Here is an 18,647-nt window from a genome sequence, read left to right as displayed (position 1 = left end):
AGTGAAGGAATACGTGGTGTAGAACGTCACAGTGTGTTCCTTTCAACAGAACAGAGGTTGCAAGCCCAGGCTCGGGAAAAGGATTTTCAAGTTTCAGGACAGAGTCTCACTTTGATAAAAGAAGATGTTGATCAGCAGTACCTACAAGAGCTTTTTTTAAAAAAAAAAAACGCTGTGTCCCCTCTGCTTCTCCCACTCACAAACAGGTCTACTGCCCCCCTCTCTAGAATGATCCTTCAGTGAGGCCCTGGGGAGATTAATTCCCTTCTCCCTGTGAGGAAGCGGGTGGGGAGGACTGCTGGCGGGTGGCCGTTCCCAGGGCTGTAACTGGAGCCATGTTTCTTCTATTTATAGACACGCCCGCAGCCCTCTCCGCCCAGCTGCTGACTTTGGACTCAGTTGGGAAGAAGAGCAGTTTGGTCAACACACAAACGACATCACAATGTCCAACTCTGATTGCCTTCCCGATTACCCGGTCAACTCGGATTTCGTAAAGAGATTGAAGTCAGCCCTGGAAGCCAGGGATGAGGCGAGAGTGAGGGATTTGATCTGCACTGAAGTTCGGCACGTGGACGCCGTGATAGAACTGGCCAACGACGACTGGATGAAGGACCCCTCGGCCCAGCTGCCCCCCGGGGTGCTCCTAGGTAACTGCGATGAATCCGCTGCTTCCCATCGTGTGCACGTGGTCGGGGTGGGGAACATTCGGGGGTGGAAGGGCAAATGGTTGAAAAAGGCAAATGATCCGTGCCCAGCTGTATGATTCTTATTTATATACATACACACATTCTGCATATACTGTATATATATACATGTACCTAGTATATATCTGTATATATGTACATAGTATATGTCATAGTATATATATATCATAGCATATACATATACACATATTTACTGTATTTACTATACAGTACATAGTAAATATATATATATATACTATGTAAATATATACACAGTAAATATGTATATATATACTATTATATATAGATCTATACTGTGATATATACTATGTGTCTCTATATATACACATACACACACATATATATACACACAGTATGTTACACAGGCAACAGTTAAAGTACAGTACAAAAAATTTAAAAAGAGAAAAATTAAACCGTGACACCACCATCCCGACCCAGCGCCTCTTTTCATTTCTCCACTTTTTTCCAAGCTAGTCTATTTGCATGTGTAAGTTTCCTCTACTTATAACCGTGTGGTAGATAATAATTTTGTGTTCTGTTCTGTTGAGTTAATACACCTAAAGTACTTTCCATATTGCTACATGTCTTCTTAATTTCAATCACCTATTGAGGTGATTAATCAGAAAATACTTAAACCAAATGCCTACAAGAGGGGGCCATGTGTTTACATTTTTACTACTATCAGTAATGCTATAATTAGTGTCTTTATTAGCATTCATATACTTTTTTCTTATTCAGGGTTCTGTCCTTAGGATAAATTCTTAGGAGCTGTGTTACTGGGACAAGGATAACAAATTTTCCAAATTGTTTTCTGAAAGGATTTCTATTCCTCCTGATAGAGAGTGTGTGTCGCATTACACCCTGAACATTATGGGTGGTTAATATTCATATTTAAATCTCCAATTTAGTAAGTGCACCCTGGTCATTCTCCACTGCATGCTCATCCATCCTTTTATGTTTGCTTTTCTTTTTACATCTTTATTGGAATATAATTGCTTTACAATGCTGTGTTAGTTTCTGCTGTATAACAAAGTGAATCAGCTATATGTATACTTATATCCCCCTATCCCTTCCCTCTTGCCTCTCCCTCCCACCCTCCCTATCCCACCCCTCTAGGTGGTCACAGAGCACCCAGCTGATCTCCCTGTGCTATGCGGCTGCTTCCCACTAGCCATTCATTTTACATTTGGTAGCGTATGTATGTCAATGCTACTCTCTCACTTCGTCCCAGCTTCCCCTTCCCCCCATCCTTTCTTTACTGCTCAGAACCAAGTCTTATCTGTAGGGTTTGGGTTTTCTTTGTAGAGCTTTTTACATGTGGGTCCTTGTCTAGTCAGGTCCTTGGGCAATATCTCCTCACTTCTTTATACCTTTTTGCTCATTTTGTAGGTCTCCTTCACATAACATGTGTATAATCTCGTTGTCATATTTGCTGAAAATGATTTCCCTGACCAGCGCTTAACTTTTCATTGCATCGTGCTAATTCTAGCTTGTCAGATGTACCCTCCACAATGTTAGTCTTGACCCCTAAGGAATGTTCAGGGCTCCCCTCCCCCCACTAGACAGACTCCTTCCCAACACACATGAGTGCATGCACACACGCGTACCATTGCACACACAAGGCGCAAACACACACGTGCACAAGCACATGCTCACATGTCCAGGAAGGACACCAAAAGGGAACGTGCCTGGGACATTGGTGCTGGCGAGTGGAGCTTTCATGTCATGAAGGGACAGATCAGAGACTGAAGCTTCTAAGGGGGTGACCATCCCTCTATTCCCCCGTGATCTGGGTGCACCCCCGGTGCTGCCTCTCACCGGTGGTGTAAACAAGCTGCAGAAGGCTTTAGGGAGACACCGGCTCCTGCTTCTTCTTTTCCTTGGTTTTCCTAATATCTGGGGCCCCGATCAGGGTGAGGGCCCAGGAGGCACGAGCCCAGAGATCACCACACCTCTATCCAGACCTTAGCTCTGCCTGGATGGGCAGGGGTCCTCACCGAGACAGCACCTGGTACACGCAACAATCCAGGAGCCTGCCCTGGGGTGCGGAGGGGACTTTGAAACCCTAAACTGCGCTTTGGCCAGGAGTGTTGAGCTCTACATTTTGCATTTGCACTCCAGACCCCACCTGCCCCCTGCCCCCTGCCCAGTGCCTGCCCATGAGGTGATCTTATGAACCACATCATCCTGGCCCATGCTCTCTGACCCCCACTGGGTGTAGCTAACGCAAGGTGCTGCAAGGAGCGGGGAGGGGAGGGTATTTGCTCTGGGGACCCCCCCCCCGCCAGATCATTGCTGTGATTTGGCTTCACCATTGGGCTGAAGGCTCAGCTCCTGGGTGACACCCCCTACCTCCCTCCTTGCCCCTTCAGACACAGGGAGGGGGGCTCCCACGGTGGCCCTGAGGACCCCAGTTGGCTTCCCTAGCCCTGCCTGCCTTTGCTACGCCCTGGAGTTGTGCCGTCTGCTTTCTGCTGCGATTCTGACTGGAGCAGGTGCCCGTTCATCGCAGCCCCTTTTACAAACCCATCCCAGCAGGCTGGGGATTTGTGTATTTGGAGTCCCTGAGTTAAAATATCATTTCTTGTCCTTTAACAACAGCCCTAATCTGTTCTTTAGATTCATTTATTAAATAGCATAAGTGTTTTCACAGTAGGACACGTCATCAGTGCTCCACATTAATATCAATTACAGGTAACATCTTACTATTTTAAATGAACTACGTGAAAAGCTAATGATGTGATAATATTTTTCTTTCAGTATTAATAACATATTTTTTTATTAATCCAAGATAAAAATCTAGTCTTTCCAACAAAAAATAAAATAAAATATCATTTCTTTTCACATTACTAATTGCCCTGCACCACCTTTACTGTCCCCACCACTTTACTAAACACTTGAAACCAATGAAATCTGTGTTAAGAGTGTCCCGTTCCCTCCCACGAAGAACCTGTATGTTCTAAATCATATCCGTATCTACTTCTCCCTGCCGAGCAGCGCAATTCAGAAGGGCAAGAACAGGTCAATGCTGCTGACATCTTGTAAGGACTTGGGCTTGTTCTGGGTTGTTTTTTGTTTTTTGGGTTTTTTTATCCTCATTTTTTTTTTTAACATCTTTATTGGAGTATAATTGCTTTACAATGGTGTGTTAGTTTCTGCTTTATAACAAAGTGAATCAGTTATACATATACATATGTTCCCATATCTCTTCCCTCTTGCATCTCCCTGCCTCCCACCCTCCCTATGCCACCCCTCTAGGTGGTCACAAAGCACCGAGCTGATCTCCCTGTGCTACGCGGTTGCTTCCCACTAGCTACCTATTTTACATTTGGTAGTGTATATATGTCCATGCCACTCTCTCGCTTTGTCCCAGCTTCCCCTTCCCCCTCCCCATATCCTCAAGTCTGGGTTGCTTTTGTTTCGGGATGATGGTAACTGAATGATTAAGCCCGTGACCTTAGGGCACATACTGTTACGGATGATTTTATTGTTTTATTGCGGGGGAAGCAGGCTGGGCTTGAAGGGGAAGCAGGCTGGGCTTGAAACCGGGGTAGAGATGCAGCAAGCTCACACGTGCATTGGGGGGCCGCCTCCCTGGCTAACATGTGAGAGTAGGATTTGAAGGAAACAAGAAAGGTTAGGAAACAAGATCTAGTTAGGAGGTGATTGAGGGCAGTCACCCAGGTGAGAGATGACAGGGTTTAGCTAAACCAAGAGAGTGGAGTAGACACAGAGATAAAGGCGAGAAATGACAAAGCTGAGAAACGCTGGGAAGGGACTGGAGGTGAGTAGAGGATAGTGCCACCAATCCAGACAGAAATCAGGGGGCTCTGTGATTGTGACAATGTTTGAGCCTTTGCTGCGAGCCTGGCAGTAACGAGGGGAGAATAGAAGCAGGAATAACACACAGGACCGCCTCCCAGGAGTTCAGAGTCCAGCCTGTGTCATCACAGGTAGGCTCTCAGGTGCCTCAAGTACCCTTGAAGGGAGACGCTCCAGAGGGAAGCTTGGACTCTGCCACCAACGAGCTGTGTGACCTCAGGGAAGTCACCTTCCCCTCTCTGAGCCAGTGCCTTTACTTATTAACTAGTTCATGAGATTCGATTAGTGATTCCCAAGCAGAGGTCCCTGAGCAAAGCTCCACGGGGGAGGTCCCTGGAGAACCACGCTGTCGGAGAATACGCAAGGGCAGGTTAAAGGCTCGCTATGGCCTCACCACCACCAGGGGGACTGATGGTTTGCAGACACGCCTTGGGCAACACTGGCTCAGATCATTGTTGAGGCCCCTTCCATCTCCAGGCTTCTCTGAGGCCGTGATCCCGAAGTCTCACTGTCTCAGCCTAAAATGGAGCGAGGCCTCCTTTTTCCTGAGTTTGGGAGTAAATGGGCTCTTTCTCGGGGGGTACTTGTGAGTCATGGGGGAGCAGCCCTGAGAGGACCAGGAGCTGTCTGCATTCAGACACACACGTGGGGTCTTTAGAATGTGTGAAGAGGGGTCAGAACTTGTAGCAGCACCTTGAAGGGCAGCCCACCTTGGGAATGGATACTGGAATTTCAGTCCTCCTGAGGAGGAGGGTGAAGATGAAAGGATGATGATGGCCAAGAAGACCAGGCCGGGCCTGGCGAGGGGCAGGGGCTGCAGGTGCCCACCCCGGCCAGGAGAGGCAGGGCCAAAGGCCAGGCTGAAAAGGCTTTTCGGGGAAAGGGGAGGAAAAGTTGCCCATCCCAAGGACAACCCTTGTTCAAAGAACTCTGAGTATTGTTCACAAGAGGACAATTTGCAAAAATAAGAAAAAGAAAAGTAACAATTCTTTCTGCTTGTCAATATAAATATACAAGGACCTTGCTTCTCTCAGTGAGATCCCCATGCTTGTGTGTGAGCTTATTACTCCCACCAAATAGAGCAGAAAAAATAATTATTATTTATTTCTGTGCAGCCATGTCCCATCACAATAAAAGCATAGGGAAAAGAGGTACCAGCCAAGAAAATGGCAGGAATGACTTGTTCTGGAGAACCCCTCAGGTATACATGGGTCCCCTTAAGGAGGGCAGAGGGCAAAGGAACTTAAAAATCCAGCCTCAGCAGATAATGGGTGAAGGTGCAGAATGTACCCTCCCTGCCTGGCCATGAGGCAGAAGAGTGGTCCTCAGTCGGGACTCCCCTAAAGACGCAACTCACCTGTGCTCTTGTGAAGCTGCCTGCTCTCCTGCACAGATGTACTTCGGGTGCCCTGTGGGATGCTGGGAAGGGCATGGAGGTCTCTAACAGACGCTCAGCCCGCTCCCCGCCAGCCAGACTGAGACTGGCCTGCTGTGAGGTACCAGGGAAGGAGGCCTGGGGCTGGGGCACAGCAATCTCTCTCATTCTCTCCCTCTGTGCGTGTGTGTGTGTGTGTCTGTGTGTGTGTGTGTGTGTGTGTGTGTGTGTGTAATGAGGGGAACAGAGGTGAGGCCCCAGCTCATCCACAATCTGCTCCCCCATCTTTCCCATCTACCCCATCCCAACCAGAACCTTCCTGCCAGGACGACACCCAAATCCCAGGGCTTGTCAGGACCTCCCCTGCCTCCTCGGCTCACCTAGGCCATGCCCTCCTTCCAGACCCCACACAAGAGGGCCCCCCTGCACACCCAACCCACAGACCCACCACTTCCCTCCACAAGAGCACAAAGCCCTCAGTCTCCATCAGTTTCCGAAACACACAGCCTCGCTGGGCTAACTTTTATACCCACTGAATATTTCATCCTCAAATATGGCCTCGTCGAGGTCAAGACCCTTGCCTGGTATCCGGAGCCTGGCTCAGGGTCTTAGCCCTGATAAGGGCTCAAACTCTGGGTGCCCTGGCTGCGTGGGCGAGCCAAGCTCTTTTGCTAACATTCACCCGGGCGGACACAGACTGCATTTCCACAGACACGATTGGGATGAGTCTTTCTGCAAAGAAAGATTCGATTCTACTTTCTGCTAAAGGCAAGTCTCTACTGTTGAATATTAGCAACAACGGCATTATTCGTCCTCGCCTCTTTGCAATGCCTATCAGCTCACTAACCAGCGAGCACACAGCAAGGGAGAAAGGATGGCGGGGGAGGGGTGGCAAGACCCCGCTTGCCCCCCAAATGCATCAACTGTACAATTTGGTAACTGGCGTAATCAAACTACTTAAGAAACAACTGATTACTAATTGCTATTATTAAGGATGTCAGCATTCCATGATTTTGCTGCTGATATCTTATATACAAGTCAAGATGCTACTTGAATTCTTGATTGAAATAGAAAACTAGAGGCATTATGGTGTGTTTGCGGTAATGGTATTTAAGCATCTGGAGGCAAGTTAAAGAAATACTAATTGGGTTTTTATTAAGAGATCTCACCCAGCAGCAAGTATAGGTGGGGAACGAGTGTGGGTGAACGTGGGATGGACATAGACCCAGTGGGTCCGTTGGCAGAATTTGACTGTTCATTCAACCAGCTTGACGCTGAGCCCACTGTGCCATCCAAGGTACATCTACTCCCTCTGCCCCTGCGTGCGGAGGGCAACGTCGCCCACGGAAAACCCAACAGCTGAATGTCAGTTAAGTAAGCACAACCCCTGCCTTGGGGGACTCACATTTGAACCAATGACAAGTGTGTGTACGTTGCTGGTGTAATGGATACAGCAAGAGATTAACGGTGAGGTGACCCTGGCTCTCCCACGGACTGAGTGGTCTTGAACCTTGAACCTGTGTGGTCAGTCCATCTCTCTGAACCCTAATTTCCTCATTTAAAAACATGGGATCAGTGGGGTCATCTCTCAGGGTGTTTCCAAAAGGGACGAACTAGGGTTCTAAGAACAACGACTTGTGTTTATGGAGATTAACAAATCCCCGTTGCCTTCACAACACCTTCAGGTGTCATGCACCCTGGCAGAGGCCGGTGTAGACTGGGCCCCAACTTCAGAGGAACGGCTGGCTCCAGGCCAGATGGGCAGGGAAGGTATCGCCTGGTGGGAGGCTGGTTTACGAGCTCGAATCACCAAAGACCAGCAGCCTTGCACAGGGCCAGCCTCGTTCTGATTGTTAGGAGAGTAAGTCCACAGACCAGAGCTTGTTAGCACTGGAGCCAACCGCAAGTGGGGGCAAAGATGGAAGAATCACGTGCAGTGAGCACTTCTCTTAGGTGTGTGCTTCCCAAGGGCTATTGTCTTTCCCACTTTCCTGGCTGAGGAAAATGAGGCTCAGAGAGGGTGAGTTCCACATCTCAGATGCCACAGCCGGAGGAGGTGGAAATCCAGAGCTCTTCCTGGTACTCCTTAATGCCTGTAATTGTCCTATGGCTGCATTTTACAGATGGGGACACCAAGGCTCACATGTGTTCCCTCACTGGGCAACAGCCAGTTAGGAGCAGCTCACAAACTGGGTATGTTTTCTGACTTGTAGTCAATAGTTCTTGACACATACCCACCCAGAGACGTGTGGCAGGAAGATCCATGAAAAATGTCCCCATGGAGGCTGTGACAACCGTTCTACTTTACATCAGACACACACACACACACACACACACACACACATGCACACAACATCAATAGCATGGAGTCCATCGCTTCAAATCATTCAAATAAGAGTATTAAGAAAAAACATGGATGAATGAATGGGGCGCTCAGCTGCAGAATAAAATCAAAAATGGTGAGCAGGAGGTCAGTGATGACAGGGAAGGATGGAGAGGCAAGAGCTCTGCCGTCTCGGCTGCAGCCCTGATCAGAGCATGTGGGGGCAGGGAGACCCTGCTCGAAGCAAAATGAAATTAAACCTTTCTAAGTACTTATAAATCAGCACCTAATGACACCATCCCACCACCAGCCGGAGCATTGCTCTTATTACTTTGATTCACAAGCCAGGAAAAGATCCGGAATTATGCACAAATTATTGTCCCATCTTCTTAATTAACACTGATTGCAAAATTCTTGCTAAAGTCCTTGCTAACAGACTCAATTATGTGCTGCCTGAATTGATTTACCCAGATCAAGTGGAGTTTATTAGAAATACACTTTCCTACAATAACATCAGATTATCTTTGAATATAGTTAAATTATTTAGGAATAAAATGGCTCCAGCAGCAGCCCTTGTTTTAGCTTCAGAAAAATATCTCCCACCACCTAGAATGAAGATATTCCTTTGCTTTCTGCCAGACACACACCCTAGGCTCTTTTTTCCTAGGAGCAGGTTGACTTGCTGTGGTGAGATGAGATATATGCCTTCGAGCTAATGGTCCAGCTTCAAAGCATATGGGCAGGAAGAAAAATCTGACAGGGTCAAGTCTCAGCTCCCCCCAGTATGAACCGTCACTGCCTGTGAAACACAGTGAAATTGCAATTAGGCTAAATCAGGATATTTTCAGAATCAAAATTGAGAAACAGGCTAATAAAGACATAATGTATGCTGATGACATACTTCTATTAGCATCACTCCCCAGCACACTGGAGAGTTTCGAAAGAACAAAAAAAACGAGGATAAGAGGGAAGAGGCTTTTCTACCTTTCCAGGATGACGGTGGTTCCTGCAATGGTGCACTCTGCTGAGGATAAACATTCCAAAGAAACGAATTGGAAATGGCAAATTCACTACCTATAGCCTGGTACCAAATACCAGATTCAACAGATGGATATTGAACAGGGTCTGGGCTTGTCCTAATCACCACATCCTGGCACATAGTAGGTGTGTAATAAATATTAACAGACCAAATAACATATGGAGGACACTAAAAATCTTCTGGGTTGGCCCTTGAAAGATGAACATGTTCTTGACAGGCTGGGATGGAAAGGAAGTTATTCCAAACTGAGGGAGCAAAGGGAGAAGATGTGGAGCACACAGTGTGCACATAGGGAAGTAGGAGTTGGCTGGAAATAGGGTGTGTTAGTCAGGGGAGAGGGAGGAATATCTGGGCAAGCACTTTGAGACTGTATTGTGTGAGGCCACAAATCCTAGACATAGGCATTTACACTTATATGCAAAGGCAGTGAGGAGCCACTCAGCAATGGAATGAGATCATCTAATTTGGAAAAAAGTGAAAAACTCCTACATATGTAGGAAGGATAGAGGTGGAGAGACTGGTGCCGGGAGTCATGGCTAGCTGCACACACCCACTCCCCCTCCTCCTTTACCAATAAAGTCCCTTGACAACACCATGTGCCCAGCTGGAGAAAAAACATTTCCCCACCTCCCCTGAAGCCAGGGCTGGCCTTGTTCAAGTCAATAATGGACTGAACAGCAGATCAAAGATGACGGGAGAAAGAGTCAGTGAATTTGAAAACAGATCAATAGAGAGTATCCAGTCTGAAGAACAGAAAGTAAAACGATTGAAAATAAAATGAACAGGGACTGTGGGACAATATAGAAGGTCTGACACATTCAACCAAAGTCCAAGAAAGAGGATGGAGCAGAAAAACTATTTAAAGAAATAATTACCAAACATTTCCCAAATTGGATGAAAGATATAAACTTACAGATTCAAGAAGTTTAGCAAACCCAAAGCAAGATAGGCATCACAGGAGACAAATGTGTGCCTGGTATCTGGATGCTCTGTTGGCTGCTGTTCAGTCAAACTTGCCTTGAAAATAAAGAGCATGTTTCATTGCAGTGAAGGGAGGGGAAAAGGTATGCAGAGAAAAAGACGCAGTAACAGTTTCTTATTTGGGGGTGCATGTAACTCTCCTTCCCACAAGCCTGCAGTCGTTCCCTACTGCCTACAGCAAAGGTTGGCAAACTATGACCCTAGGGCCTGCTACCTGTTTTTATAAATAAAATTTTACTGGAACATGACCCTGCTCATTCATTTACACAGTGTCCATAGCTGCTGTCATGCTACAATGGCAGAGCTGAGTAGTTGCCACAAAGACCATATAACATACAAAACCTAAAATATCTATCTGGCACCTTACAAAAAGGTTTGGCAACCCCTGTTCAACAATGTACAGTTCCAATTTTATAGCAGGTGTCCAAGAGTCCAAAAGATGTGCTGTGAACTAACCCACCCCACCATCTCTCCCACATCCTTCACCCACCCTGTACTCCTGGGACTCTGATAAATAAAGACACTACTCATAACTCAGTGGGGAGTAGGGGTTGCTCTGCAAAGTGTTTGCCATGAAAATTGACAGTAAACATTTAGAAACGTTGACAGCAATTTGACAATTAATATAACACCCACGTGTGTGATTACTGGACTTGTAATTATGCCTTTTTTCCATTTTATTCTTTCTTGTAATTAATTTTTATTGTATTTTGAAAGAGAATCACTCTGTGACAAATGGGGACCAAAAAAAAAAAAAAAAAATCCCTGGTCCTTCACCTGATGTGGTTGAGAAACCCTGGTCCAAACCAGGCCTCAGTGACACCCCCAGGCCCTCTCTCCCCTCTTGGCCTTGGGGCAGGCCATCTCTGATCTCCTGTCTTCATGTGCTCTGACAACATGCCCACCCGTCCTTCCAGGTGGCCCAGGAGCCTCGGGGTTCACAGTTGGGTGCCGTTTGCCTTGCAGGGTATTTGCTGGGGATCCACACCTTCGAGGGGGATGGGAGAAAGAGGGATTGGCCAGTGACTCAGGCCCCGCCATGCCTCGGCCAGCCCCAAGGGGAGCTTTGGAGCTGATCCACGTATCACGGTTTTCCCACATGGGGTCACGGTGGCAGGACCTGTCTACCGGTACCCGTCAATCACTGGATCTGCCATGTCGGGAAGCATATTCTGGAGTGAGACACCTCTCTACCCAGAAGGAGCTGACAGCCGGGGCAACAAGTCCTCCCTAACAGTGGGGTCTGGGCAGCACACCTCTGTGTCCAACCAAAGGTCTTGGCCCTGCCGTGCACCTCGACTGTGATCCCTCAGACCTGCTGTCTGCAGCTTGCATCCTCCCCAGATCCCCGCTCTGCCTGCCTGATAACTGCCCGGTCTCCCGAGCACCCACCTTCCAGACTGCACCCTGGGCCCCACCAACACAGCCCTGAGGCCAGGGACGCCTGCCTGCCTCTTGCTCAGCCCAGAATAATGGGACTCTCATCCCCCACCACAGGCCAAGAGGAGGAGACAGACACCCTCAGGGGTCATGAGCCATCTTTTCCTTCAGTTCCCTCTGTGCTTTGCTCAGATGCCACCTTCAGAGAAAGCCTGTCCTACCCCTACTTCCTGTCACTCTGATACCTTACCTGATGCGTTCTCATCTTCACACCTGTACCCCTATCGATCAGTGATCTCACTCCACTTGCCAGCTAACAGCTGCCTTGTCTGTCTCTCCCACAAAGTATAACCCTCCTTAAAGGCAAGGATTTCTACTCTGAATCTCCATAGGCCTCTAGTACCTGAAAAATGTCCCTTATCTGTACACTCAATACAGAATAATTCCAAATGGTATAGAAATTTACCCTTCCACCTGCAAACTCTGAAAATATCAGTTTCACTAAACACTTCCAAAACTTGATTTTTTAAAAACCTTTCACAATTGGATAGGCAAAAAAGATGTCTTCTTTTAACTTGCATTTCTAATTAGTAAATATGGACGTTGTGTATATGTTTAGTGGTCATTTCTATTTCTTATCACGCCCTTTTCCTATTTTTCTGTTGGAAACTCAAAGTTCTCATTTTTTGCCAACCGAAACATAAGGACAATGAACTTTAAATCCATCAGACATCACTGGGTTCGCTTTGCTCTGTGCAGACTTGCAAAGTAAGCAAAGGACTCCACCAGAAGCAAACCCCCCCCTCAACTACAGGACCAGTAAACTTCTCATTTCTAGAAGGGAAGTAAGGGATGATAGGGCATAACCATCGGACCAAACCAACTTCAGGAGAGAAGTATTTTGCTCCCTGTGTGAGATTCATAAAAAACAATCAGTCTGAACAGGCAATTTGTCTCAAGAGGCAGGAGCTGCAATTTTATCATGTAATTAAATCCCCATGACAGTTGTAAAGAAACTCCGCCACCTTTATCAGGGAGAACTTCAATGAGATGCTTTCCAGCTCCATCACCAGAGTCTATAAGTGCCCTTCCAGGGCTGTTTACTCGTAGCTGTGCCTGCCGAGCTCCGGGCTGCCCCATCTCCCGCTCAACCACAGAGGATGGCAGTGCTCAAGGGCACCTTTGCTTCTGAGCTCCCGGAAAAGCCCTCCTGGGCCCTGATGAAAGCAGCACTTGACCTTTGGATGAGATGGCATTCGTAATGAGAAGTGACCATGTTGCTTTGCAGGATCTGCACCAGGCTGGGTAGCGCTGTCAGGAAAATAAGTTAGCGAGGTGTTTTCCCCCAGTATTGTACTCTTCCACATGACGGGAATGAGATTTCTCAATAATGTGAAATGAGGACAGACAATTTAATTCATTATTAATAGATGCACTTGATCTGAGGAAGTAAAATGTTTTAATGTTTTGTTAAATGAGGTGTGTTGTGCTAACATTGTTATTTGGAGAGAAGGTTAGGATACGTTAATATTTTTGGATGTTAATGTCTGTGTGACTAACTCTGGTGAATGGGTGGGTGGGTGTGTCCTGAGCTCTTAAAAGCAGAGCCTTACATGCCGGCTCAGCTTATTATTTTTAAAAAATGTTTTAATTTTTTTGTGTGAATTGCTTCTTTCACTTACGTAGTATTTTCTTTTTTTAATGAAGTATAGTTGATTTACAATGTTGTGTTAGTTTCAGGTGTACAGCACAGTGATTCAGTTATACATGTATATATATATATATTCTTTTTCAGATTCTTTTCCCGTATAGGTTATTACAAAATATTGAGTATACATAGTTCCCTGTGCCATACAGTAGGTCCTTATTGTTTATCAATTTTATATATAGTAGTGTGTATATCTTAATGTTAAATTCCTAATTTATCCCTCACCCCACCTTTCCCCTTTGGTAACCGTAAGTTTGAAAAAATGTTGTAATTTTAAAAAGCTATAGGGAGTGGGGATGAAGGAGGAGTGGGCTTTAGAAATTAAATAAGGAGAGTGAGGGTCAAAAAAGGTGTGAAAGTAAATCCACGATAAGACCTGGGGCTAGTGCCAGGCGGTAGGAACATTGAATTTAGGCCATCGGATTTAGTCCATGGCCACTTACAGAAACAATTCGGGTAGGAAGCAGAATATTGGTCAGGATAACAGGATGCATTAGTTTGTTGAAGGAAGTAATCAGAATCTCATTATGTCCCCAAGGGGAATGCCTTCCTGCCCTAGTGTGCCCATTTACTTGGACGCTTGACCCCAGAAGGAAGCTAGACATTTGCCCAATGGCCTAGGAGAGAATCCACACAGTTGCCCTTTCCCAAGAGCACAAGGAAACTCTACCTCGTGGCCCAAACACATGGGAAGCCACGGCTCTGGATAAGCAGCCTGACCCCGTAACAAACCCACCAGCCCCACATTTCAGGCTCTGCTGGGCTGTTCCACAAAACATCACCAGAGCCCATTCTCAGGCACTTCTGAGGAAAAGGAAATCATTCATCAATTCAATGGCAAGATGCAAAGATCCTGATATCACATGAAAATAGTAATTACCATTTGAACACTACCATTTGTATATCTCATTATCATTTTAAGGTGGGTTGTTTTTTTTTTTGTCTCATTTGATCGAGAAGCAAAAATTCCCTCTTGTTAGCTACCAACGCTACAAGACTTGGTATGGAGAACCAGTTTTTATGTCTCCCATGGGCAAAACATTATGCTTATAAGTCCCCAAAATATTCTTTACAAAAGTATATTCAGGACTTGAGGACACGGGAAGGGGGAAGGGTAAGCTGGGATGAAGTGAGAGAGTGGCATGGACATATATACACTACCAAATGTAAAATAGATAGCTAGTGGGAAGCAGCTGCATAGCCCAGGGAGATCAGCTCTGTGCTTTGTGACCACCTAGAGGAGTGGGATAGGGAGGGTGGGAGGGAGACACGAGAGGGAGGGGATATGGGGATATATGTACACATATAGCTGATTCACTTTGTTATAAAGCAGAAACTAACACACCATTGTAAAGCAATTATACTCCAATAAAGATGTTAAAAAAAAAAAAAAAGTATATTCACATCCAGTGGACTACCTGGCAAGCTAGATAGAGAGATTTAGTCTGTTCACTGAATCATCCAGATAAAAGTTGCGTATCCTCTTCTGCTTGCATTTTTGTCTTCTCCTAAGTTCACTCCACACTCTGCAATAAAAGGTCTCAGCAATTAAATTTCTTTACAAATGAGGTTCCTCCGTCAAATAGGTACCATCTGAAACTTCATCTGAAACACTGAAAGTATTAAACATATTGATGTGGAGAAAATTTTATTCATCAGAACCCCTCTCTTTCAAGAAGGGCACTGTATTTGTTCAGAAGAATTTCCTTGACCAGCTCCCTGAAGCTGAAGCTGAAACTAGCCAGGCCTGAGAATATGTGAAACCACATTGAAAGGGAGAACAGGCAGGAAGATTTCAGTGTTTGCACCAGAGAGAGGGGAAGCAGAGATGGAGGAGATTCGTGGGACAAGCCTGTACAAACTGTGATAGACCCCTTCACATCCTCAGTGTAGTTACCAAACTCGCTAGGTAATATTGTTGGTTGGCTAACTTGAAAGCAAACAAACCAACCAGAAAAAAAATTAAATGAGCTAACTTTGTGCCACAGGCAGGACAGAACACACACATTCGAGCAGACACAGAAGTGGGGAAACATGAGGAGGCAAAACACAGGGGTGTTCAGGGTTCCAGGGAGGACTCTGGGTTACACAAAACCAAGGGTCCCAGTGAGTAAGGGAACTCAAACTGACATCTAACTGACACAAGTTACTCTATACAGGCATGCTTTGAGGGTTTTAAAATAAAGTCAAATAATTTGCTGCACTTAGGCCACCTAAAGTTAGGTATAAACATCACCACATCCATAGCACGACTAACTCTGAGCTTAAAAACAAGAAAGAGAAAACTCTGGGCTTCCCTGGTGGCACAGTGGTTGGGAGTCCGCCTGCCAATTCAGGGGACACAGGTTCGATCCCTGGTCCGGGAAGATACCACATACCTCAGAGCAACGAAGCCCGTGCACCACAACTACTGTCTGCGCTCTAGAGCTCTCGAGCCACAACTACTGAGCCCACGTGCCTAGAGCCCGTGCTCCGCAACAAGAGAAGCCACCGCAATGAGAAGCCTGTGCACCACAACGAAAAGTAGACCCCTCTCGCCGCAACTAGAGAAAGACCCGCACGCAGCAACGAAGACCCAGTGCTGCCATAAATAAATAAATAAATAACAAAATAAATAAATAAATAAATTTTTTAAAAAAGAAAGAGAAACCTCTAGTGCCAGAAACGAGGGGACCCCTGGCAGTGAGTGGCAATTTCAACCAAGTGATTCACGCGGACAGCAGGATCCTATGGACCTGGGACATTGGTTTCACCCACCAATTTGATACCCACTCATCCACATGTTCACTCAAATCATCAGTAAGCATATTATACAGTATCAGACTGGAAACAGATTCTGGTCTTCCCTTGTGAGCAATGTTTCTCAACCTTGGCTGCATGTTAGAAGCACCTGGAAAGTTTCTAACCATCCTGATGCCCACGCTGCTCCCTCCAGCCCATTACATCAGAACCTCTCAGGCTGGGATCCAGGCATCAATGTTTTTAAAGCTCCTCAGTGATTCCACTCTACAGCCACTGCTTTATAGGCACCATGTATATTATTTCTCCAGTTCAAGTTTTTTAGCAATATTTTCCTAAACAAAGACCCATATTTTTCCATCTTCTCTAAAAGGTTTTCAACCTTCGATTACAGGTTGAAATATTCATACCTATGCCTACATCTCCTTGCATATTAATGAGATAACCATGACACAAAAGAAAATTCTTTGAGTCCACCCTCATTTCTTCCTAGTGACCCACAGAGCTCCAAGTGCCCCCACTTCCTTTTCTAAATACTCCCAACCAATCCTTTTCATGATCCATTTAGGGATCTTGCCCAGAACTGACGTCAATTCAGACTTTGAAGAATCAAGTTCTTTTCCTATTTGAAAACTAAAACTCTAGTCTTCTGGTCCTTCTTGTTTTATCTCAGTTTCTCAAAGATTTTGGCAATTACGGAGCAACTCAGTACACAAATTCACCCTTGGAAGAAACTGAGTTTTCATATGGACTGAAGTAGGCAGAGAAGATAAGACTTGCGTTACATCTTGAAGGCTATGCATTGCCTTTTAAACAAGCTGAGAAGGATGAGGATGATAAAAATGAGATACAAATGGCTTGATCCAAGCAAGGTTTTGATGGGCAGAATTGGTGTGCAGCAGGAAAGGAGAAGCCCAACCAAGAGAGCTGGGTGAGGAAACAGTGTTACTCACGTAACTAAAGGACATCGTTCAGCTGGTGGGAAGGAAGATAAAGAACTCCTGTGTGTTGGGGTCCTATGGTCACTGCTTTTTTCCATGTGATCTTTTTTTATTGAGTTATGATTAACACACAATATTACATTAGTTTCAGGTGTCTAACATAGTGATTCGGTATCTTTATACATTATGAAATGTTCACCACAATAAGACCAGTTACCATGTGTCACCATAAAAAGTTGTTACAATATTATTGACTATATTCCCTGTGTGTATTATTACATTCCCTTGACTTATTTATCTAGCTGGAATTTTGTACCTCTTAGTCTCCCTAGCTATTTTACCTGTCCCCTCAACCCCTCTCCCCTTTGGCAACCACCAGCTTATTCTCTGTATCTGTGAGTCTGTTTCTGTTTTGTTTTGTTTTGTTTTTGGATTCCACATGTAAGTGAGATATTACAATATGTGTCTTTCTCTGTCTGACTTATTTCACTTAGCATAATAGTCTCCAGGCCATCCAAGTTGCCACAAATAGCAAGATTTCACTCTTTTTACGGTGGACTAATATCCCATTGTATATACATACCACATCTTCTTTATCCATTCATCTCTGGATGAACACTTAAGTTCCTTCCATATCTTGACTGTTGTAAATAGTGCAGCAATGAAAATAGAGGTACATATATCTTTTCTAATTAATGTTTATTTTTCCTTCAGATAAATACCTAGAAGTGGAATTGCTGGATCATATGGTAGTTCTATTTTTAGCTCCATACAGTTTTCCATAGTGGCTGCACCAGTTTACATTCCCACCAACAGTGCACGAGGATTCCCTTTTCTCCATGTACTCATTAACATTTGTTATTTGTGATCTTTTTTGGTGATAGCCATTCTGACAAGTGTGAGGTGGTATCTCATGGTGGTTTTGATTTGAATTTCCCTGATGATTAATGATGTTGAGCATATTTTCATGTGTCTGTTGGCCATCAGTATGTCTTCTTTGGAAAATGCCTGTTCAGGTCCCCTGCCCATATCTTAATTGGATTGTTTGTTTTCTTGATATTGAGTTGTATGCATTTTTAATATATTTTGGATGTTAACTTCTTGCCAGACATATCATTGGCAAATATCTTCTTCCATTTAGTAGGTTGCCTTTTTGTTTTGTTGATGGCTTTTTTCACTGTGCAAAAGTTTTGTAGTTTGAATTGGTCCCATTTGTTTGTTTTTGCTTTTGTTACTCTTGCCTTAGGAGACATATCCAAAAAAAATATTGCTAAGACTGATGTCAAAGAGGTTACTGCCTATGTTTTCTTTTTTATTTTTTTATTTTTTAAACATCTTTATTGGAGTATAATTGCTTTACAATGGTGTGTTAGTTTCTGCTTTATAACAAAGTGAATCAGTTATACATATACATATGTTCCCATATCTCTTCCCTCTTGTGTCTCCCTCCTTCCCACCCTCCCTATCCCACCCCTCTAGGTGGTCACAAAGCACCGAGCTGATCTCCCTGTGCTATGCGGCTGCTTCCCACTAGCTATCTATTTTACATTTGGTAGTGTATATATGTCCATGCCACTCTCTCACCCTGTCACATCTTACCCCTCACCCTCCCCACATCCTCAAGTCCATTCTCTA

The 18,647-nt window shown here is 45.2% G+C and overlaps 1 protein-coding gene across 1 annotated transcript in view; it reads left to right on the top strand.

Moving 5' to 3' along the window:
- Positions 1-415: 415 nt before the first annotated feature.
- ASB18 (ankyrin repeat and SOCS box containing 18) overlaps positions 416-18,647 on the top strand; it is a 64,499-nt gene continuing 46,267 nt past the window's right edge. The window contains exon 1 of the mRNA XM_057551875.1: positions 416-647. Coding sequence (XP_057407858.1) covers positions 443-647 — 205 coding nt within the window. The 5' untranslated portion in view covers positions 416-442. The remainder of the gene's footprint in view (positions 648-18,647) is intronic.

Source organism: Balaenoptera acutorostrata, chromosome 8 (assembly GCF_949987535.1).
Source record: "Balaenoptera acutorostrata chromosome 8, mBalAcu1.1, whole genome shotgun sequence".
Classification (NCBI taxonomy): Eukaryota; Metazoa; Chordata; class Mammalia; order Artiodactyla; family Balaenopteridae; genus Balaenoptera; species Balaenoptera acutorostrata.
This window is presented reverse-complemented; position numbering and strand designations above follow the sequence as displayed.